A 23,820-nucleotide genomic window follows, 5' to 3' on the forward strand; every position below is an offset into this window, starting at 1 on the left:
AGCAGGAAATTCAGTAAAGCATATTGTTGAGGACACAGACTTGGACTTGACTTGTATCCCACCTAATATGACTTAGTTTCCTGATCTGTATAATGGCAAGATAACACTATCTACATCATGGAGTTGTTATGAGATTTAAATAATTTAATGCCCATAAAAGTGCAATACAATATCCAGAATATCAGTAATTTTAGCCATTATCATTTATTTTAATGACAATAACAACTTTTAGAAATTCAGGCCACATCCTACTTTGGGTTTCCCTTTTTCTTCTTTGGTATACTCTTTGTGACTAGTACACTTACTTTTTTCTCTAATCCTGGCCTTTCTTCTCTGACCATTTTTCTTCCACTGTAGAAAAATCGATGGGACCAATGATGAAGAAGATAACACTGAGCTGAATGAAGAAGGAAGGCCAGTGCAGACTTCCAGGCAGAGGCCCCCACTCTGCAACTGCCACTGCTGTGGCATCCCCAAGCGTTACATCATTGCCATTATGAGTGGGCTGGGATTCTGCATTTCCTTTGGAATTCGCTGCAATCTTGGAGTTGCCATTGTGGAAATGGTCAACAACAGCACTGTATATGTTGATGGAAAACCAGAAATTCAGGTCAGAATGTGGTGGGGGCTCTTTTGGCCATAGCTGTGCAAATGATTTGTTATAGGAAAGAAAGCATGCACCTCTTCCATTGATATGACAAAAATGTAGAATGGCTAGAATGGCTACCACCTGCCAGTCACTGTGTAAGGTGAGGGGAATAAAATGGTGAACATCACAGGATGGGCCCTTGCCCTCATAGAGATGTACAAATAAGTAATTATAATTCATAGTTTGGGATGCCAGGGTGGCTCAGTTGATTAAGCTTCCGGCTCTTGGTTTCTGCTCAGGTCTTGATCTCACAGTTCATGAGTTTGATCCCTGCATCAGGCTCTGTGCTGACAGTGTGGAGCCTGCTTGGGATTCTTTCTCTCACCCTCTCTCTGCCCCTACCATCCGGGCACTGTCTCTGTCTCTCTCAAAATAAATAAGTACACTTAAAAAAAATTCATAGCTGTTGGTGCTAAGCTAAAGGTGTTCAGAATGCTGGGTGTCATATAGGAGAACTCTACACCAGACTTTGCTATTTTGAAAGAGGAAGTGATGGCTGGCTTCGAAAGATAAGGAGGAATTGGCAAAGAGTGTTTGGTGGGGTGGGAAGAAGAGTGAAGAAAAAGGAACATATCATGTGTTAAAGACTGTCCGAGAGAAGAGGGAGGGAGGGAGAGAGAAGGAAAGAAACAGAGAGAGAGAGGGGATGGTGTTTGGGAACTGAGATAGAAATCTTCATCTTCATCTTTTCTGTGCAAATCCAGGGCCCCTTTGGCAACCTGTGGTAGATTTTTAAACACTTTGTCAAAACAATGTTTTAAATTCTTGCAATAAAATGCACGTGATTATAAAGGAAACTAGTTATAATAGGACACATGTCAAAGTATTTAAAATTTTTTTTAATGTTTTTTTTTTATTTTTGAGACAGAGAGAGAGAGACAGAGCATGAGCAGGGCAGAGAGAGAGGGAGACACAGAATCTGAAGCAGGCTCCAGGCTCTGAGCTGTCAGCACAGAGCCTGACGTGGGGCTTAAACTCATGGACTATGAGATCATGGCCTGAGCCAAAGTTGGACGCTTAATCGACTGAGCCACCCAGGCACCCTTCAAAGTGTTTAAAAATAAAATTCATGATATAGAGACATATGGACTTCTTTATGAACACATCAGATGATAAAATCTAGTAATGGGTCTAACAATTGCTGTAGCTTTGAAGTTTGAAGTATAAACCATAGTTTAAGATAGTGGTGACAGTTGTGATGCAAACAGATTTATAATTTCCACTAGTGATAGAGTCACAGGTAGTGATAACTACTGTGGTTTGTTGCCTACATTCATGATCACAGAAAATGCTAAATTTCAGCTAGCAGTTAGTCAAAATAAAAATGATGATTTTTCCCATCCAAGTTCACAGATCAACAGGATTCCATCCTTGGACTCCAGGCTGAGGACCTCTGTTAATATAGTAGAGCATTAGAGTGAACATCAAGACAGGGAGACACCCGGGTAAATAAGGGTTAGGCCAGGTAAAGCCTGTTAAACCATGTAGGGAGTCATAGGTGGGCTTTAGGCAGAAAGGTGGTATGATCAAATCCACTCTGGAATAAGTGCTGTCCAGCCAGTGATCTCCCAGTGGACTGGGATAGAAGTGAGCGGAAGTAGGAGGCACAGTTCAAACCAAAGCTGTTGTAGTCATAAGCAAGCATACTCTGATGTGACTTAAAAGCATTGTTTTTATGAATCACTGGAAAGATACAATCTGGCTTGCTTCTTAAGTAGTGGGCCTAGAGAAGTATGGAGGCTATGGGGAAAGAAAGGAAAATGTATGTGTAGTAGATACCCAATAAACACATACTTCATTGTATTGAACACACACACTGGAATAACTCATGTGGAAATACATACAGATTGTAGAGAGGCATTAATAGTTGTCTGGTCCTTGCCCATAAGTGGAGAAACATTTAGATCAGAGTTTCCCAAACTTGTGTTTGGCAAATCACTGTTCTGCTGGCTCTGCTGTGAAGAAGGTGTTATATGAAATGGGGGCCTTTACTGTGCTGTGTCCTGTGAGAACTCCAATTGTGGGGTGTGTGTGTGTGTGTGTGTGTGTGTGGCATGTGTGTGCATGGTATGCATTATTTCCCGGACTTTACCGTAGAGCACTTTCTTTCATGCCACATCTATTAGCATTACCTGGAACAGTTCCTGCCAAGCACTGATTTGGGAAAATTTGATTTTGATCCATTAAAAAGAAGTCTTTAGATGGCTCTGCAAGTTTGTGTGGTTTTTTGGTTTCGTTTTGTTTTGTTTTTAGCTAAGAGATTATTCTGCCAGATGAAAAGAGCACAATGGAGAGTCTTCTAGCCTCTTTTTGATACCACGGCTGAATTTGTTCTAAAAGGATATGCTAGTTGTTTATTTTTTGGTGGGGAGGGAGTGCAGTAGAAGTGTGATGGGGCAAGCCATGCATTTTTTTAAATAAAGGATGACGTATATTAGTGAAATTTCAGATGTGTATCACATGCATTCTCCCAGCCTTTTGTGAGCAAGGCCAGCTAATTAAAACTTGTCTGCCGAGGCCCAGATCAAATGAGATGCTGGTTTGCATTTGTTTGTTGCCTGGAAAGATAGGCCTAGGTCAACAGAATCTGCTTTGAGGCATATGGAAAAGACATTTTGATAAACCTAAGGAACAATGCTAGTGTGTGCTCTCTTGTGTCTATGGTTTTCCCTTTGGAGTCTCAGAGAAACTGACTGAGATCTAAAATATGCTTTTCATCACTTTTTTCTGGTCTCAAAAACAGGAGTTTGTAGCATTTTGGAAACTCTATGGCAAATCCAATTTATAGCAGGCCGTTTCCCTTTCACTCAAACAGAACAAAGCTTACATATCAGGTGAACATGTTCAACCTGATGACAAAGATTTCATTGTTTTAAGAAAGGCTCTACATAGCTGGCATTTTTGTTTATTTGGTTTTTCATTTTATGGGGGGATAAAACTAGATATTTTTTACTAAAATATTTTTAAATACTCATTTTCAAAAGAGAGAGAGAAGTAAGCAGTATAGATATGTAGTTCTCGCAAATAAGTGTCGTATATTCTACCAAAGGTACACAGCGTAGTTTTAGCTGATGTGTGAATATTCATTTTTAGTTTAATAATTATGAATTTTAAAACACGTAAATCACTTAAAATAGCGTCTGGCATATGGCAAGCAATAAATGACTGATGTTTGAGAAACTTTGCAATCATCTCTTTTCACCTTCAGGATAAGTCCAAACTCCTTCCCATGAAGCATGAGTCCTGAAGAGTTAGGATAGGCTTTGGAATTGGCCAGACCTTGTTTCAAACTTGACTTCTGGGACCTTGAATGAATTGCCCTTATGTCCTGGTCAGGAATTGCTGGTTGCAAGGAGTAGAAATGCAGTGAAACCAGGTGAAGTTAAAAAGGGAATTATGGTAGGGCTGTAGGGGATCTCATGAAAGTGAAGAGCAGAAAGCAGGTCTGATGTATATATTTGTGCAGTCTGTGTCCTGGACACTGGGGTCTGTGCCCTGGACAGTGGGGTCTGTGCCCTGCAGTGGGACTGAAATCTAGTCTGTCCTCCTGAGGGGCAGAAAAGGAGTCTTTACCTAATTCTTTCCAAGGCATAAACAGAGGCCCTGCCAGGAAGACAGACTGGAGCTGACCCTACTGGGAACTAGGAAATCCTTAGCTCAGGTCTCCAGCTTCCTTGTTCCACATGGTCCCTAATCTGCTTCTCTCTGAGTATGCTCTACTGTCCCAGGCCTCTCCATGGACTGTCTTCTCTCCTTTTCCATGGCTTCTCACTGCACTCGAAAGCTGAAGTGCCTTGCCTGGGACCTGATGTACTTGGTTGGCCTTGACTCCAATGAGACTTGTTTTCAGTTCAAGTGTTTGATGTTTTCTAAGTACAATTTCTGGGTTCAGATTGGAGGGAGATGCAGAGAGACAGAGAGAGACAGACAGAGAGAGTCTGATTGGCCACTCAGGAGTGGGGAGGCCCAGGGTGCTGAGATGGGGGGCAGGGGTGGGGAATGTTGTCTGAAGGAAATGTGAGCAAGGAGGCAGGAACCTGGCATTTCTAGCAACTCTTTGCTGACCCTCATTGTAAAATGGGAATAAAAGGCCTACTTTGCAGATCAAATGAGTTAATTTGGTGCTGATATATCAAGTGCCTATATTAGTTTCTTAAGGCTGCTGTAACAAATTACCTCAGACATGGTGGCTTAAAACAACTGAAATTTATTCTCTCACAGTTGTGGAGACCAGAAATTTGAAATGAAGGTGTTGGGTTACCTGGGTGGCTCCTTTGGCCTAGTGACTCTTGAATTCAGCTCAGGTCATGATCCCAGGGTTGTGGGATGGAGTCCTGTGTCGGGCTCTGTGCTGACAGCATGGAGTCTGCTTGAGATTCAGTCTCTCCCTCTGTCCTCCCCCTTCTCACACACGCATGCCATCTCTCGCTCTCAAAAAAAAAAAAAAAAAAAAAAAGAAATGAAGGTGTCAGCAGGGCCACACTCATTCTGAAAGCTCTGCAGAAGAATCCTTCCTTGCTTCTGCCATCTTTGGGGGCTCCCAGTGTTCCTTGGCTTCCTTGGTTTCCTGTCACAAGTTGTTACGTATTTAACATACATACACATAACTCTAATTCCTACCTCTGTTTTCATGTGAGCTTCTTGCTGTGTGTCTTCTCCTCTTCTGTCTCAAATCTCTCTCTGTCTTTCTCTTATAAGAACATTTGTCATTGGATTTAGGGCCCAGATGGATAATCCAGGATAACTCATCTCAAGATCTTTGATTTTATCACATCCACAAAACCCTTTTCCCAAATAAGGCAGCATTCATAGGTTCCAGAGATTTTGTGTGTAAATCTGGGGGCCATTCTTCACCTAACACAGTACCTGACAAGGTGGTTGGCTTATAGTAATGGTGCATACATGGGGCCATTATGATTCTAATGGGGTTCAAGAGATGATGAAAATCAGTTCTCAGAAAGCCTACATGCTCTTTGTCATGTATCATCTCCTTTGGAGAATGGACCTAAGCACCATTCCCTCAGAGAAAAATATGAGCAAACGTCACTGTGAGTGATAATTAGCTTCTGGATGAAGCAGATCCCTCTGTCTTGGATCCTTGGTTCCTTGGGTTATTCCATGAATGAATGGCAAAGAAGTCTAATCTCTACTTTTTAGTAAGAAAGTCAAGTCTCTACAAGTAGTGCAAAGAAACATTGTTTTTTGGGTCAAGAAGATAAGAGGTCCTGATCTTGACTCTCCTTATAACTAGTTGTATGACCTTGGGCAAGTAGCTTAATCTCTCTAAGCCTCAATTTCCTCATCTACAAAAGAAGAGCCAATAATTACCTCCAGGTATAAGAACGAAGGGAGGAAATATATAGACAGTGCCTTAACGAAATCATGTCCCTCTTCTGCTCCTAGCTTTCAATGGTTTCCATTCCTTTTGCATAAAAACCAAGGTCCTTATGGTGATTTAAAGGGCCTTTCATCATTTGAACCTCTCTTACTTTAACTCCTACTCTCCTGTCCTTCATTCATTACCTTCCAGTTATCCTGACATCCTGCTATTCCTCTAACCTTAGGGCCTTTACACTTGCTATTTCTCTGCCTAGAAAGTTCTCTCAGATAATGAAGAGCATGATTTGCTCCCTTCTCTCTTTTATGGCTTTGCTCAAAAGAAGCCTTCCCTGGCTCCTCTGTCTAAAATTGCACTCTACTGCACTCCTATCCAGCCCTCCCTGTTCCCTTCCCTGCTTTATTTTTCTCCTCATCCCTGATCACCATCTAACACAGTCTGTACTTGTTTACTATCTTCTGTCCTCACTGGCATCTTTGTGAACAGCAATCACTGTCTTCTCCAGTGCCTAGAACAATGTGTGGCACATAGTAGCATAAAATAAAAATTTACTGAGCTAATTTGAATTAATGATTGTTACTTTCATTTTATTCTTTTTTTGTTTTCTTTAATGTTTTTTTTTTTTTTTTTTTGAGACAGAGACAGAGCATGAGCAGGGGAGGGGCAGAGAGAGAGGGAGACACAGAATCTGAAGCAGGTTCCAGGCTCTGAGCTGTCAGCACAGAGCCCGACGCGGGGCTCGAACTCACAGGCCGTGAGATCATGACCTGAGCTGAAGCTGGACGCTTAACCGACTGAACCACCCAGGCGCTCCTTTTTTATTCTTTTTTAAAAGTAATCTATACCCAGAGTGGGCTTGAACTTATGACCCCAAGTTGCATGCTCCACCAAATGAGTCAGCCAGACACCCCAGTTCCATTTTGCTCTTAAACTTCAACTTCTGAATTGGCAAAATGGGAAATACAGCATAGAGGACAGGCCAGTGTTACATGGACTGTGATCTCCTACAACACGAAGGCAATTCTTGTTTGAGTTAGTATTTACACTATCTAGCACCTGACCTGGCACACAGGAGGCACTAGGTGAATGTTGAATAAATGAGCAAATAAATACGTAACAACTTGTGACAGGAAAACAAACCGATGAAAATTTATAAGGCATACTATCTTGATAATTAAGAACCCTTCCTCCATAATAGGAACACCTTACATTTTGATATCAATGTTTTTTTTTAAGAGTTTATTTTTAAGTAATCTCTGCACCCAGCCTGGAGCTTGAACTTACAACCCGAAGATCAAGAGTTGCATGCTGTACAGACTCAGTCAGATGCCCCAATGCTTTATGAAACCATTCATGTATTCACTCATTTGGCAAATATTTACTTGTACCTTCCAGGAATTTATTTTAGGTGCTAAGGCTATAAAGTCAAAAGGACACGGCTGCCACCTTAGAGTTGCTTGCCACCGGTGTGGGAAATGTATGTGTGAATGGCTAGTTTGAGAACAGCATGTTGCAGTGGCCATGTCTGTAAGAACAGAGGTCTGTGGAACAAGTGCAGGAAAAAGTGACCACTTCAAAAAGAAGTTGGGGAGTTTTTCAGAGGAAGGGACATTTTCAAGGAGTCTGAAAAGAATGAGTTACTTTGGGAAGAAAGTAAGGAAAGGGAGTCCAGCCCTGGAGACTCACATTTTCAATGGCCTAAAAGTTGTATCATTACTAAATACATATGGGTGTATTTAAGTTTGTACATAATCTTTCCTTGCCCTCACTAAAAGGGAAGCTCATTGAGAACAGGGAATTTTTTGCATCCATTGCTATATCCCAAGCATCTAAGAAGCCCTCCAGAAATATTTGTTGGATAAGGGAAGGAAAGAAGGGCCTTGTGGGGTTACTATGTAAGATCATCATTGAAAAATGATGGCCAAATGTTTTTTCACAAACATAACTATATCTGATTTCTCATTTCAGACAGCACAGTTTAATTGGGATCCAGAGACAGTGGGCCTTATCCATGGATCTTTTTTCTGGGGTTATATTGTGACACAAATTCCAGGTGGTTTCATTTCAAATAAGTTTGCTGCTAACAGGTAAGACAAACTGACATAACATGAATGCAGTACAGATCATAACATGATTTTGTGTTTTTAAAAAATCTGCACAGTTGGCTCTCAATTTAGAGTTGCAGAATGAGAGACAGGAGGCATTCCAATAGATGTGGTTCACAGATACTGATCCCATATGATTCTGTTCTTAAGAGTCTCCTTTTATTTACTTTCTTGTCTAATTTTAATTTATCTTTCAATTCCTTTAGTGATTATGTAGTAAAATTAGCAATTGAATCTGAGTCAGGAGAGTCAGTTATTTAGTTCCTGGGCCCTAAATAACTCACTTGGTAACCTCTACTGAGTCACTTTTCTTCCTTCTCTGGGTCTTTGTTTCCCCATCTGTGATATAAAGCATGGTTTAGATTGTGTTTGAGTTCTCTCTGACAAGTGACATTCTGTGATCCTATATACTATGTTAATATAGTCCTGTACCATAAAGGTTTTGTCATGTGGGTAGTAGGGGCTTGCCTCTAGATTGCAAGATGTCTTCAGTGCCCTTGAGATTCTGTAATAGCTGTTTGAGCAATTAAATGTGTCCAAGATGTAATGAGCTGCCTCAAGGAGCAGTTGAGTTCTCTGTCAGTAGAGGTATTCAAGCAGAAGAAGATGGCCACTTGGAGGAGATGTAGGGTGTATATGTAGCAGAAAAGGAGTGTACTAAATATTTCCAGCTTCTTTCCAATTGTATGTCCCGTGTGATTTGTACATATATGGAATTCATGAATTGTACATTTTCTAAAGTTGTGTTTCTCAAACTCTAAAACACAACTCATTAGATGATAATGAAAGCAATATAGTGATTTACCAATGAGCATTTTCTAAGAAAAGAGAGAAAAATAGAATAGAAGATAATCAAATAAAATAAAACAGAATAGAAAATATCTTAGTTCATTGCACACAAAGTAGTGGTTGAGAAACTTGTTTTAGTTACATTTGTGTATATGATTATGTATTGGGTTGCAATATAAAATATATTTTATTTTACAGGTCAAGGTCAAAAAAGTTTGAAAGTCACTACCATAAGATCTAAATATGCACAAGCATGACTGTATTTACCTATGTTCTTGTCAATTTGTGTCTTTCATTCATTGTCACTTATCTATTGTATTCTTTTCAAAAAGTGATAGAATATTGGCTCATATGGTCCTCGAATTTACTGCTTACACTTCTGCCATAAAAAGAAATCACACATAATATTTCCCAGCATGTTGAAAGTGCTGAGCCATCATTAATGTGTGAGAAAGGAAGAAAATGCTGCCTGATCTCTTTTCCCAGAACAGTCTGGTCCAGGCAGGGCAAAGAAGGCAAATGACACTGGGCAGCAAGTTGGGGGCTAAGAAGGAGTTACACAGCCTCTTTTGTGCTTGGCTAATCTTATGACACAGCATGCTTTTAGGTAGGGTGGCCTTGTAGTAAAGTCAGAGCAGAATTGCGAAGCAGGAGACACAATCCAAATGTGCAGATGTCATGTGGTAATAGAGTGAGTCAGTTGGGTAGAACCAAGCAGAATGGTGCATCTCCAGCAAGCTCACCTCCTGTTGGTCAGTCTCCAGCTTCAGGACCTCATTCAAGAAGGGCATCCCTATACTGCCAAAAACCTGTCTGTAATTGGTCCAGGGATGAGCTCAGGTATCAAAGTAAAGAAAGGAAAGGAAAGGAAAGCAGCCTAACAGTACAGCTTGGGATATACCAGATCCTAACATAACATCTATTTCTCTTTCTATTAATTTCCATGGTGAGGTTCGTTCCTGATGTTTGACTAAAGTACCACATCGATAAGTGGGCCTGCCCACTAATACAGTGTTTTGGTCCCTCAGGGTCTTTGGAGCTGCCATCTTCTTAACATCAACCTTGAACATGTTCATCCCTTCTGCAGCCAGAGTGCATTACGGCTGTGTCATGGGTGTCAGAATTTTGCAAGGTCTAGTGGAGGTAGGAGTTTCTTTCCTTAATGGTTTTTGATATTGCTAGATAAAGTATGGTCCTTTAGAAAATTCAGCTTCTGAAGAAAACCTGCTTTGCTTAGTTTTCCAATCTTCCACATTGTCCTGCTATTTTCACTCTCTGGTTTTGACTACAGTTATGAGTACTTTAATGAAAATGCCTTGCGTGATTACAAATTTGTACACAATAAAGAACCATTTCATAGAGTGCAGAATTTCAGATGAGCCAGGAATGATCTTAGAGATAATCTAATCCAACCTCTTTCCTTTAATAAATGATAGGACCGCAGCCCAAATCCTTTAGTTCACATCGCAGGGTCCCTTTCCGCTAAAGCAATTTAAATGGATTTATTAATAAATATGTAAATTTGTAAATATGTAAATATGTAAATTTCCAGGGTGTAGTGTTACACAGAGATTTCACTCAGAGAAAGAGGTAGCATGGTAGAGAGCCAGAAGGTAAATATTTTGCACTTTGCCATATGTTCCGTGGGGCAACTACTCAACTCTGCCATTGTAGAACAAAAGCAGCCAGAGACAATATGTAAGCAAATGGGCGTGGCCAAGCTTTAATAAAACTTTTTGGACACTGAAATTTGAATTTCATATGATTTTTACATGTCATGAAATATTATTCTCCTTTCAATTTGTTTTTACTTGCTTGAAAACCATGAATGCTGAGTAATGTATAGAACTGTTGAATCACTATATTGTACAACTGAAACTAACATAATACTGTATGTTACCGATCCTGGAATTAAAAAGAAAGTTTATTTCGAAAGAAATTTTTTAAATGTTTATTTATTTGTAAGAGAGAGGAAGAGAGAGAGCGTGGGGGGCGAGGGGCAAAGAGAGAGGGAGGGAGAGAATCCCAAGCAGGTTGTGCACTCTCAGCGCAGAGCTCAACGGAGGGTGGGGGGGGAGGCTCAAACCCATGGACCATGAGATCATCACCTGAGCTGAAGTCATGAGTCAGATGCTTGATCAAGTGAGCCACCCAGGCACATCTAAAAAAAAATTAATGAAAAAATAAAAAATAAGAAAATAAAAATGTGAGTTGAGGAAAAAAATGTGAAAACTAGTCCTTCCTCATGAGTAGTACAAAAACGGATGGTGTGCTAAATCAGGTCATAGTTTCTCAAGCCCTGATGTAGAGCAGTGTTTCCCAAGCTCAGTCATTCACCTCTAGCCTTTGTCACTTTTGTCATATCCATATACAATTTGTACTATTATTTACCTACAGTGTTTCCCTAGATCAATTCATTAAAAAAAAACCCACACCCCAAAAGAACCTCATCGTAAGCAACAATATCTTTGAAATCATGGGTTTGATGTGCCAGTTACATTTTTTTCTAAAACCTGTTAGAATATACATGCACCAATTATGATAAAAAACGTAGGTTGTGGGGCGTCTGGGTGGCTCCATTGGTTAAGCATCTGGCTCTTGATTTCGGCTTAGGTCATGATCCCACAGTTAGTGGGTTTGAGCCCTGCATTGGGGCTCCGCACTGACAATGTGGATTAGGATTCTCTCGCCCTCTCTCTCTGCCCTTCCCTTGCTTGTGCTCTCTCTCTCTCTCTCCAAATAAATAAATAAACTTAAAAAAATGTAGGTTGTTGTAGCAACTCAAATTTAACTCTAGTCCCACTAGAGGGACATATACTGCATTTTAGAAAATAATGATGGGTGGAAAGAATATGCTATTAACAGCCATGAAGACTAGAGTGTAGTCACTGAATGCTGCTTAACCTCAGGTTCTGTATCTTGAAATAAGGGGATGGATCAACTGATTGCAGAAGTCCCTTTCTATACTGATATTCTATAATAATATGAAATATAAAGACCTCTTCCCCATTCCCCACCATTCTTACATTTGAACTGATATTCAAATTTCAGCATCTGTGCTGTGAGTTAAAATAGCTGACACAGGCTACTTGGTATTTATGAATTGGGCTTTTATGTTGTAGCCTGTCTTAAAGAAGCAGGATCTATATTTTAAACAAACAGAAACTGGGGTCAAATAAAATAGTCTGTTTTCAACTGTTTTGCCAGGGTGTGACTTACCCAGCCTGCCACGGGATGTGGAGTAAGTGGGCACCACCTTTGGAGAGAAGCCGACTGGCCACAACCTCTTTTTGTGGTAAGTGTATTAGAATAGCAAGTTTTACTTAGGAATGCTTTGACTTCAAGTAAAGATCCTACTAGGTACAGTCTATTTTTTTCACATAATAGAAGCCCGAAAGTGACGCCATTGGCCCTAATTGCATCAATGCTTTATCATCTACAGAGGCAGCTAGGAAAAGCTAGCTTTTCCAGCACCTTTAGTAGAGAAAGGTAAAAAAGAAGGATGTGGTAGTCGAATTAGCCAACAAATGATATTTGCCAAGATCAAAAGCAGAAGAGAGAGAATCATCAAACCTTTTGCTCCTCTTCTTTTTACAGATGGAGAAACTGAAATTAAAGTTTATAGTTTAGTTTCATTGAACAGAAATTAAGATCCAAGTTTACACGGGGTATGGAAGGGGAGCTAGACTACCTGATTCTTCTTCTTTTTTTTTTTAACATTCATTTATTTAGTTTTGATGGGGGGAGGGTCAGAGAGAGATTGAGGCAGAGGCTCTGAAGCAGACTGCACTGACAGCAGAGAGCCCAATGTGGGGCTGGAGCTGAAATCAGGAGTTGGACGTTTAACCGACTGAGTTACCCAGGCACCCCTGTACCACCTGGTTCTTAATTCAGAACATTCCTCACTGCATTACTATGTACACATTGTCACAGAGGTCTTTTAATTAATTTTTGCCATTTCATTCCAGATGAAAATGGAGGCCATCCATCTTACCTGAAAGTATGTTAGTGGTCCTTAAGTAGTGATGTGACTTTAATTCCTGGGTCACCAAACTTCACCTTGCTAAGGTTGTCTCACTCCAGGTCATGTTTTGGGGACTGGCCCTCTATGAATTTCTGAAATAATCGGTGTTTGAAGGGTCTACCTTCAATAATTGAACAAGGACAGTGCATGCTGACACCATCAACACAGTTGTAAAATATATTTTCATATATATATATATATATATATATATATATTTTTTTTTTTATGTGGGAAGAGGCCCAGGAAGACAAAAGTGCTTTAGGCCATGAAAGTTACAATGGGGACTCAGCAAAATTAGGATCAGAATTTAGTTCTGTCTAGTTTTTCAAGCTAGTGTGTCTTTCCTAAGAGAAACTAACTTGTATTCCTTAGCTAAAGAGAGAAATAAAGTTTCCTCTTAATTTCTGTGAATCTTTTATTTCTCCCTTGCTCTTTCTCTTTACCTCCTTAAATAATAATAATAATAATAATATAGAATCTTTGGGACTTTGGTGTGAATATTCACCAATGTACCTATTTTATGCCTAGTTTGGAACTACATGCAAGGTCGAGATGTCTTTGTATCTTTAGCCTCTCTTGTCCTTAGAAACCATTTTTCTCCTCTCACTTGTAGTTCAGGATCATCTCCCCTTCCACTACTGACCTTGTGCTAGCTCTAGAAGAATATAAGATTTTGACCTTGTGAACTGTCAGATCCTTGACTTTATTTTCTTTGGATGGTTTATTTGTAAGGTTTTTCATTTTGATTTGCCTGCAAAGCAAGAATGACTAGCTGCCACTCTCCATTCTTAGTGTCTTTATAACCCTCAAAGGGCTGATTTGAGAAATGGTTTGACTCTCAAGGAAAGTTACCTGATCAAAGACATAGGCTTTATTACTTTTCCTGGCTAAGGTGTAGCCTTGGTTTGAAAGAACAGCCAAAGAGAAATGTCATTAGAAGGAAACCCAGATTTGGGGTTAATCGGTTCTTACACAAAAAATATTGGAGTTGACAGGGACTTTAGGAAATATCGAGTCAAGTAAGTTCTCCCAGCTAGTGAGGACAGAACTGGGGAGCCAGCCCACAGAAGGATCAAGGTACAGTCAGCTCCCCTAGGGCAGTTTTGGTGGTATACCCCATGGGGGTATGCTCAGAGGCTGTGGGCATGACAGGAGATGACGCTCAGCCATGTCCAGAAGGATGAGGGAGAGTTTCTCTACTAGACAGGGAAGGACAGTTTCAAGTGTAAAATGTCCTCCATGAAAGAATGCTTCCTAATATGAGGAAATAATGGGCATATTTAAGTGGAGGAGGCAGGACTGAATTATTAAATAGTTAAGGATAAAGACTCTGGATTCCTATCACTCACACCTGTGTGACCTCAGACAATTTACCTCCCCTCACCCAGCCTTGGTTTCTCCCATAAATGGGGATGATATTGGTACCAATGCCAAGAGGTTGAAAAAAGGGTTAAAAAAATCTTGGGTCTAGAATCTTCAACCTAGTAGAGGGCACACACAAAGCATCCAATGCATCTTAGCTGGTGGTGGTTATTCCCTGACCTTCCCTATCCCTAGCATTTCCCTACCCCTCACTTCCAGGAAATTTGGCCCAGGAAAGACCACCTTCTCCACACCCACAGCAGAGTTAGACCTGCAGCTCGTTCTAAACAATTGCCTTGGAATGCTTGTCTTCCTGGTTTGAGGAAGTATGAGGTTGAAAAAAAATGCATTGTCATTCTGTACATTACAGTAACATAATAGTTGGCGTTTGTGCAGCTCTAATTACAGCTTACAAAACATCTTCACAGACATAGTTTATTTGATTCTCAAAATGACTGTGTGAGATGGAGATTTCATTCCCATCTTCTATCTGAGGAAAATGATTCCCACAGATTGAGAGGCTCCCTCAGGTGTCATGATGCTCAGATTTGAGATTCCAGGTTTGGCCTTTCCTGGCCAGTCAGTCCCAGCTTGGAAAGATGGAATTTAATCTCTCTGGGAAGATCCCCGAACTCCCATTTCCTGAAGGTCTTCCTTAGCACTGAGGTCTGAGATATAGAATATCTTGTTGCTACTCACTTTTTCAGAGCAAGAATTTTTTCATTCACAGCCCAGAGGGAATTTCAGGTAGTAATTTTTTTTGTTTCTTTGATTCAGTTAATATTGATTAAGAGTTTTCAGGGCTCATGTTTCTACAGCAGATATCACGGAGCTGTAGGGCATAGTGGACACCAGACCTCTAGCTTTTGTTATCTTGTCTAGACAAGATAAACATCCACATATAGGTATTTACAAGGTTAAGTATTTACAAAGAAATAAACTTAAACATATGCCCATTCCGGAGGTAGGTGGAGAGAGGAGCCATCCTGTTCACACTGCCATCCTGGAATAGAACTGTCTCCTGATTAAAAAAAAAAAATCAAGACTCTAAAAACCCTGATTTCTTAATAGTTTGAAGTCCCTCATTTAAAGACCTAGGTGATAATTCTTCTGAACTGTGAACTCTGAAAGGCAGATCTATTTGTGCCTTTGCTTGCTGTCTTCAGTACATAATATTGTACCTGGTGGCTGGGTGGCTGGGTGGCTCTCCCAGGGGCCTGGGTGGCTCTGTTGGTTGAGTGTCTGACTTCAGGCTCAGGTCGTTATCTCATGATTCATGGGTTTGAGCCCCGTGTCGGACTTGGGTTCCCAGCTGTCAGTGTGGAGCCGGCTTTGGATCCTCTGTCCCCCTCTCTCTCTCTGCCCCTCCCCTGGTCACACTCTCTTTCTCTCTTTCAAAAATAAAACAAACATTAAAAAAAAATATTGTACCTGGTTGAATTTTTCAAATTTCTCTGAGAGTTTTCTCACCGCTTTTTTCTATTTTTTCATGTAATTCCAAATTGCTGTGCCCAAGCAATCTTTGTCTCATTCCTCCATGGTACCTGGATGTAGTTAAAGGGCACCTGGTGATCTTTCTCTGCTGGAAGCCCTGTGGTAAGGCACCCTGGGAGTTTGTCCTTCTGCACAAGCGCATTGTGACTCTCGCTCCATTCGATTCATCATCTCAGCAGGAACTCGAGATGACCTGAGGCGGCATGAGTGACTGTTGCTAAGTTTCCATCCATGTTTCCTTGTTCTAGGTTCCTATGCGGGGGCAGTGATTGCCATGCCTCTGGCTGGGGTGTTGGTACAGTACATTGGATGGGCCTCTGTCTTTTATATTTATGGTGAGTAATTTGACTTTATGAGTTCCCATGGTTGACTCATAGAGATGGAATTTTATTGTATATTGGGATTGGCTAAGAATTTACTGTATGAATGGAGTGCCTGTGTAGCTCAGTTGGTTAAGTGCCTGACTTTTGATCTCAGCTCAGGTCATGCATGAGCTTTCCATTAGTGAGACTGAGCCCTGCGTCAGGCTCTGTGCTGACAGCATGGAGCCTGCCTGGCAATCTCTTTCTCTCTCTCTGCCTCTCCCATGCTTGCTCTGTCTCTCTCTCTCTCTCTGTCAAAATAAATAAACATTAAAAAAAGAATTTACTATATGAAAATAGAGATTATTAAAACAAGTTTATCATGTAAGTGGAATACTTGTCTGTTTATGATTCATTTAATGTTTGTATTAAAGTTACTTTCTTAATGGGAATAATATTACCTTTCTTTAAATACAAGCTAACAACAACAACAACAACAGGAAAAGCAAAGAAATACTTCTTTCTAGATGAACGTCATGCTATATGGCAATATTTTGAGATTTGGAAAATTTAGAGACAAAAGGCCAGGAAACCATATCATTAAGCCTTTTGTTTTTTACTGCAGGTATGTTTGGGATTATTTGGTACACATTTTGGCTGCTGCAGGCCTATGAATGTCCCGCTGCTCACCCAACAATATCCAGTGAGGAGAGGACCTACATAGAGACAAGTATAGGAGAAGGAGCCAACGTGGTTAGTCTCAGTGTAAGTAGAGATGGACAGATGAAGACTTGCCTCTTTTCTACTTCTCTTAGTGATTGTGTTGTCCTCTCAAGAAAAAAAAATATGTCAATATAGTCACTAAAAATCTGGTATTTTTACTCTCTAGAAATTTAACACACCATGGAAAAAATTTTTCACATCGTTGCCAGTTTATGCAATCATTGTGGCAAATTTTTGCAGAAGCTGGACCTTTTATTTGCTGTTAATAAGTCAGCCTGCTTATTTTGAAGAGGTCTTTGGATTTGCAATAAGTAAGGTAAACACATAGATGCTTCTAATGTTCTTTAACCTTAAATTTCTTGCTTCTACTGAGAAAATCTTTGCATGATAAAATAATTAAATTGCTGATCAAAATTCATAACAGTTCTATGACACCTAATACCCTAGAGATCAGACAAATTGTACGTTCTGGGCACAGTATACATAGCTATTTAATTTCTTCTTTGTAAGGATCAAAGATGTTTTAAGCTGCTTTTAAAGATTTATGTTCTATTCTATCTCAAAGGTTTTTTTGAAGCTAAACTCATGAACTGCATATTAGGTAAGAATAAAAAGATTTGAAGGCAAGAAGGTTTTTTTCCCCTTATAATGTACTTGGTGAGTAGCAGTAAGAGACTTAAAGCTTGTTTTGCAGACCACCCTACTCTCCATAATGGTAGTTATAGCAATAACAACCATTGGCTTGTATGGTTTAGAAAAAACCTCCTTCAATGTCTCCAGCCACTGTGATTAGATTGTCTGCGTTTCAGGGAGGAAAGGTGTAGATGGTGAAACATAGCCATCATCATGAAAGAATTAACCACCTTCCTACAGGAAAAGAACAGCAGCCTAGTAGAGGTAGATGTTTTCATAGCCCAGGTACTGTCCGGGGTGACCATGGAGGAGCCATATATATATATATATATATATGTATAGTGGTTGCCATCCATGAAGCCATCCATGAATGCTCACTTTGTGCCAAGTGTTTACTATGTGCTGGGCCCTTTGGCAGGTGCTGGGGCCTCTGTGATGAATACAAGTCAGGTCTGTCCTCAAGGACCTTCCAGTCTGGTGGGAGAGACAGGTCTATACTTAAGATCATTCACTCATTCATTATTTATTATAAAATTCAGGCCTATCTGGGTCTCATATAATTAGATGATTAAACTTGGTGGAGAGTGGGCAAGGAATTGGGGAAGTGCATCTGTCTGAAGCAGCTAAAAATAGCTCATTGTTTTTTATTTCTCTCCAGGTGGGTCTCTTGTCAGCAGTCCCACACATGGTTATGACCATCATTGTGCCGATTGGAGGACAATTGGCTGATTATTTAAGAAGCAGAAAAATTTTGACCACAACTGCTGTCAGAAAAATCATGAACTGTGGAGGTACTGTGGATTTCATAGGTGGCTTAAGTAGCCTTTACAGAATGAGATGAACTGCACAGCATATTTTGGGGGTTCTGTATAATCATTAGAAAGGACCTTAAAGGCCCCTAAATCCACCCCCCAGCAGATACTTGAGTGTCCATCATACCCCTGCTAACTGGTCATCCAGCTTGTGCAGCCTGAAATAGGACAACTTAGTTGATAGATCAGTACTCACCTCCAACTGTAGAAATGCTTCTTTCATTTACTCTTAAGCCAAAGCAAACTGATTTCCTGTGATATATCTTCATTGTTTATCCTTCCCATATATTCTCCCATACACATAATCCTTTGCTTTTGTAGTTTATTCTGTATATACAGAATTATTCTGTATATACAGTTTATCCCTTTCTGTATATACAGGTTTTGGTAAGAAATACAAGAAAAATATTTCCTCTGAATAGTCTTCTTTCTTAACATATGCATGTGCGTGCGCGCACACACACACACACACACAAACTCTTTTCTGTTTTATTTAGTTTCTGCTTTATGTTTTGATTTTGCAAAGACAAATTAGAAGCTGGGTGATTTTCCTAAAGAGGGAGGTAAAGGTAATCATGAACCCCTACAATGTTTATAACTGCTCATCTTTTTTTAAACCTTCCACTTTTTTTAAACCTTTTTTTTTGTTTTTGTGTTTAAATTAGGATTTATTGGATGCTTTCTGTGTTAGACACTAAGCTATGTCCTCACTGTGGTTTACAGTGAAGAAACTGGGGTAAAATAAAGTGACTTGCTCATGGCAGATCCTGTGCAAGATCTCTGTCTGAGCTCATTGTCCCAGTCAGTGAAGCTACTCCTCCAGGGCATTGGGGTCAGGATGGGCAAGCAGGAGGTGGAGAACAGTGCCATCTATGGGTGAAAGGTCACAGCTGCAATATTAAGTTGGAAAGGAGGGAAGGGGTGGACAGTCACTCTAGATTATATGGGTCAGGACCACTTAAAAGTGAAGATTATATGAAGGCTACGCAAGAGCAGACATAATCTGATCCAACAGCATTTCAGGTATAAAGTCTGACCAGGGAGCTTGGGAATAGCCTATTGGCATCAGTTCTTCCAGCAGTTTGACTGTTTGTCCCAGGCAGAGATGTTTGGCCCTGCCATTGATGTGAACTTCTCTATAGGAGACTGAAGGTTGGCAGGTGTGGATCTGCTCTCTGGAAGGTGAGAGGTCAAGCTCTGAGGCACTGCATTCAAGGTAGCTGAGGTAGACAGTATAATGGTCCCCCAAAGATGTTCATGTTCTAATTCCCAAAATTTGTGCTTATGTTTCCCTATATAATAAAAGGAACTTTGCAGATGTGATCAAGTTAAGGACCTTGAGATGGAGAGATGATCTTGGATTATCTGGGTGGACCCAATGCAATCACAGAGTTCCTTATAAGAGGAGGCAGGAGGGACAGAGCCAGAGAAGGAGATATGATGGTAGAGGCAAATATCAGAGTGATGCAGCCACAAGCCAAGGAGTGCAGGTGGGCTCTAGAGGCTGGGAAAAGCAAGAATGGAGTTTCCCCTAAAGCCTCCAGAAGGAACACAGTTCTGTTAACATCCTGATTTTAGGTATCCAGGACCCATTTCAGTCTTCTGACCTCCAGCACTATACAGTAATAAGTTTGTATGGTTTTAAGCCAGTAAATTTGTGATAATTTGTTACAGCAGCAATCAGAAACTCACACAGAAGCCACTCCTCTGATTACCACATTGTACTCCAGCTGAATAGCCCTCCACAGTAGGCCCTGGATATCTTTTTCCACCTCTGACTTTGCTTACTCCCTTGCTCTTGACTGAGTTATGCTCACCTTCACTTCTCACCCAGTCCTATCCACACATCCTTCCACATGAGTTCATCCTCCTTCTTGTGAAGTCTACATCAGCTTCCAGTGACTGCTCCTGCCCATGCATACACTTGATTGGTACCTTATTATACCTCTTGCAGGAAAGCATTTTAGGCAGCAGTAATAGCATGTGCAATGGCCCTGAGGCAGGCATTAATGTGGCATGTTAGAGAGCAGAGGGAAAGAAATTCAAAATGGCTGGAGCCTAAGGAGTGAGGTGGAGAGTGACAGGAGATGGGACCAGAATGCTTGATGAGGGCCAGATCTTGGGAGGCTTTGTAGACACGTGCAGAGCTTGTGTTTTATTTGAAATGCCCTGGGAAGCAAGTAGAGGGTTTAAAACAGGGAAAGTGACATGATTTGACTTATATTTTCAAATCTGAAGAGAAGGTAGAACACAAAAGTAAAAGAAGGGAGAGTAGTTAGGAGGCTATTTTGGTTACTCTTTCAAGAGAAGATGGTAACTTGAACTAAAGTGGTGTCAATGGAGGTGGAGAAAATTGGGTGGGTTTTTAAATTCTCTGAGCCCAACTTTCTTCTTTAAAATCTGAATAATCATATTTTCTTTCAAAGATTATTACAAATGTTAAATGAGACAATGTACAAATGCACCTAGCATGGATCCAACCTATAGAAGGTTTTTGGTAGATAATGCATTTTTCCTCTCCTGTGTTTAAGACACTAACAAAATCGAAGTTTTTCTAAGGAGGCATTCAATAAGTATTTGCTATTCAAGTGATTTCCCATGGCCAAAAATATGCAACCTCTTAACCTGGAATTTGAAAGAAAATTCTGGATTTCAATTCCACTTGTACAAACTTTTCTAAAGCCAGATGTCTTGGAGACTCTGAACATACCTTATAGGAATGTCTTGTTTGTGTTTAATTTTGCCCCAATCACTTCACCCATTGATCCTCCACAATCGATAGTGTTGGCATTGGGAGGAGGGGTGGTGAGAATTCTCAAAGATTTTAAAGTGTTAACAAAGTGACTGTTGAAAGCAGATCTCTTCCCCCCACCCCACCAAAACTAGAACACAAACATAGAACCTCCCTAGCCTGTCTCCCATCTTAAAGAACAAAACAAAACCCTCAAAACCTCTTTGCATATCTTGTCATGTCATTTGATATTTTGAAATAGCAGGACCAGTGAGTTTTACATAGAATGTTTTAAAAAATCGTTGTCTTATTTTGCTTATATACGAAGATGCTAGACTAGAAATAAATACATGAGGAGAGAGTTTTATGCCATCATTGAACAAGCCAGATTGATTTGGACGTAATGAAGCACTTGCATGATCTTATAGGTAATTTTCGTTGGTTTCATACTCTCTAAGAAGAAATATAGAGGACATTTCTCATCTGAGAAGGATCGCACATTTGCTAGAGTCTGTCACTTTCTTTTCTTTCCATAGGCAAGGGATGTTTGCTGCTAGAATCATTTAAAACACACAGATCACCTAAGACATGAAGGTCTGTTCTAGTTCATTCTCAGTCAGGGCACATTTCCAAGATCCTCGAAAACAGATGTCAAATCCTTGTACTTCCCTCTATGGTACTTGTTAAGTGTGACTGAGGTAAACAATTCTAGTCTGGCTCCATCGGTTGCCTGTGTGAACTTTAGATTGTTTTAATATGAAGTGAACATTTTTCTCAGACCTTTAAATCCTAGTTCTATTTTTCTGGTCAGCTCTGAATAGGTTCACTTTCAAGGTCTTTTGATCACCTCTGACGTTCAAATTTTATCCTTAAGCTCCTGGAACATAGTCGTCCTATCTCTAGCATTTTTCACTATAGACAGAAACTATTTAAGCTCTTAAATGTTTTCCCACCCCCCCACCCCGTCCTTTGGAAATCTACTAACTATTTGGCAAAGATCATTTTTCCCCCTTATAGATGAACCAGTGTGTCATTTGTAAGTTTTATTTTTCACAAAATGTCTCCATTCTAATTCTTTGGGGGAATTAATTTTTCCTTACAATCTTTGTCTAGAGTACTAAGATAAAAGAAGTTTCAGCCAAAGGCACCTGGGTGGCTCAGTCGGTTATGCGTCAGACTCTTGATTTCTGCTCAGGTCACGATCTCATGGTTTGTGAGCTCGAACCCTGTGTCAGGCTCAGCGCTGCCAGTGTGGAGCCTGCTTGGAATTCTCTCTCTCCCCCTCTCTCTCTTCCCCTCCCCTGTGGGCTTATGCACATTTTCTCTCTTCCTCTCTCTCTCTCTCAAAACAGATAAATAAAATTTAAAAAAAAGTTTCAGCAAGATGCCTTGTTATTTAAAATGGGCCACTTCAAAAGCACTTTTAGTTAGTATATAAAATACTAGCAATTTTTCCCTATGTATAATTTAAAATCTTGAAACAAAATTAACAAGTAGTAGTGGTATAAAGCCACCAGTTGAAAAGCACCACTGTTCCCCATTTCATCTGATTCTCTTTGAATGGCCATCTAAAACAATTACTGATGCTTGCTCTGTTTCTATGATAGTTTTGAGAAAACGAACTCAGAAGGTAAGCAATTCACCAAGTTCTACAAAAGGTATTTTAGCTTGTATTTTAATCTAACTGTCTTGATTCCGGGTCTCATTTTCTTCCCTTTACATTAATTCATTAACCATTATTTATTGAGTGCCCGCTACATGCTAGCCAGGCTCTGTGCTACATACTTGGTATCTTTCTGGATAACGTCACAGTTTGTGGCAGAGGCAGAAACATAAACAAAAAATTACAAAGCAATGTTGAAAGTTTCTGTAATATGAGGAATAAAAAGGAGATGTCAGCTTCACCAGTGTGGGGAAGGGCAGTGTTATCAGAGATGCTTCCTAGAAGTAATATTTGAAACGGCCTTTAAAGGATGGTAAGGTTGCTCCAGAAAAAGAGAAATAAGTGGCTGGAGAAGAGTATCACAGGCAAAGGAAGAGCTTATAAAAATATGTCAGGGGGATGAAACAGTGTTGTGAGTAGGAAATGCTCATAGATTTATGCGACTACAACAGAAAGCTTTATAGGGGGCAGGGGCAGGGCGGTGAGGGCTGGCAGATGAACCTGGACCAGCAGGAGGGTTTATTATAAGTGCTATACTGATAACGTGTGACCCTTGACAAAAGTTTTAAGCAAAAGGGCAATGGAGTCAATGTGTAGTTTAGAGAGCTAGTGATGTGGAGAACGGGTCAGAGGAAGAGGTGGGGAGACCAATAAAGGAGGTATTGAATTTGTCCAGGTGAGAAGTAGTGGGACCCAGGACCAAGACAGCGGAGGAGGATAAAAAGAGGTCACATTTGACACCTACAGATTTGTATGTGAAAGCTGAGGAAGAGTGAGAAGTGTCCAAGATGATTCTGTGATTTGAACATTTGACTTTTGGTTGACTTTTTTTAAGTCTTTTTTTTTTTTAAGTAATCTCTACACCCAATGTGGGGTATGACTCAAAACCCAAGATCAAGAGTCACATGCTCCACTGACTAAGCCAGCCAGGCATCCCACTTTTGGTTGACTTGAGCTGTGCTCATGTGACAGGGACTGCACTTGATACCTTACATACCCAATTTTATTTACTCTTCCAGCATCCTACAAGGTTGTATCATTAACCCCATTTTTGAGAATGAGGCATCTAAGGGATGAAGGGACTTGTCCAGGGTCACATAATTAGTGGTTTTGTGGTAGAACCGGAACCCAGGCTTGTCTGAATCTAAAGTCTGGGTTATAAACATAGGTTGATAGATTAATTCTATCTGTTATG

At 40.3% G+C, this 23,820-nt stretch overlaps 1 protein-coding gene across 1 annotated transcript in view; it reads left to right on the top strand.

Annotated features, from left to right (window-relative positions):
- Nucleotides 1-23,820, top strand: part of SLC17A8 (solute carrier family 17 member 8) — a 48,786-nt gene that overhangs the window by 15,266 nt on the left and 9,700 nt on the right. Inside the window, exons 2-9 of the mRNA XM_049626155.1 lie at nucleotides 358-610; nucleotides 7,956-8,074; nucleotides 9,910-10,024; nucleotides 12,089-12,176; nucleotides 16,010-16,096; nucleotides 16,689-16,828; nucleotides 16,953-17,102; nucleotides 18,078-18,210. Of these exons, the coding sequence (XP_049482112.1) occupies nucleotides 358-610; nucleotides 7,956-8,074; nucleotides 9,910-10,024; nucleotides 12,089-12,176; nucleotides 16,010-16,096; nucleotides 16,689-16,828; nucleotides 16,953-17,102; nucleotides 18,078-18,210 (1,085 nt within the window). The remainder of the gene's footprint in view (nucleotides 1-357; nucleotides 611-7,955; nucleotides 8,075-9,909; nucleotides 10,025-12,088; nucleotides 12,177-16,009; nucleotides 16,097-16,688; nucleotides 16,829-16,952; nucleotides 17,103-18,077; nucleotides 18,211-23,820) is intronic.

The sequence above is a fragment of the Panthera uncia genome, chromosome B4, assembly GCF_023721935.1.
Source record: "Panthera uncia isolate 11264 chromosome B4, Puncia_PCG_1.0, whole genome shotgun sequence".
NCBI classification, from domain to species: domain Eukaryota; kingdom Metazoa; phylum Chordata; class Mammalia; order Carnivora; family Felidae; genus Panthera; species Panthera uncia.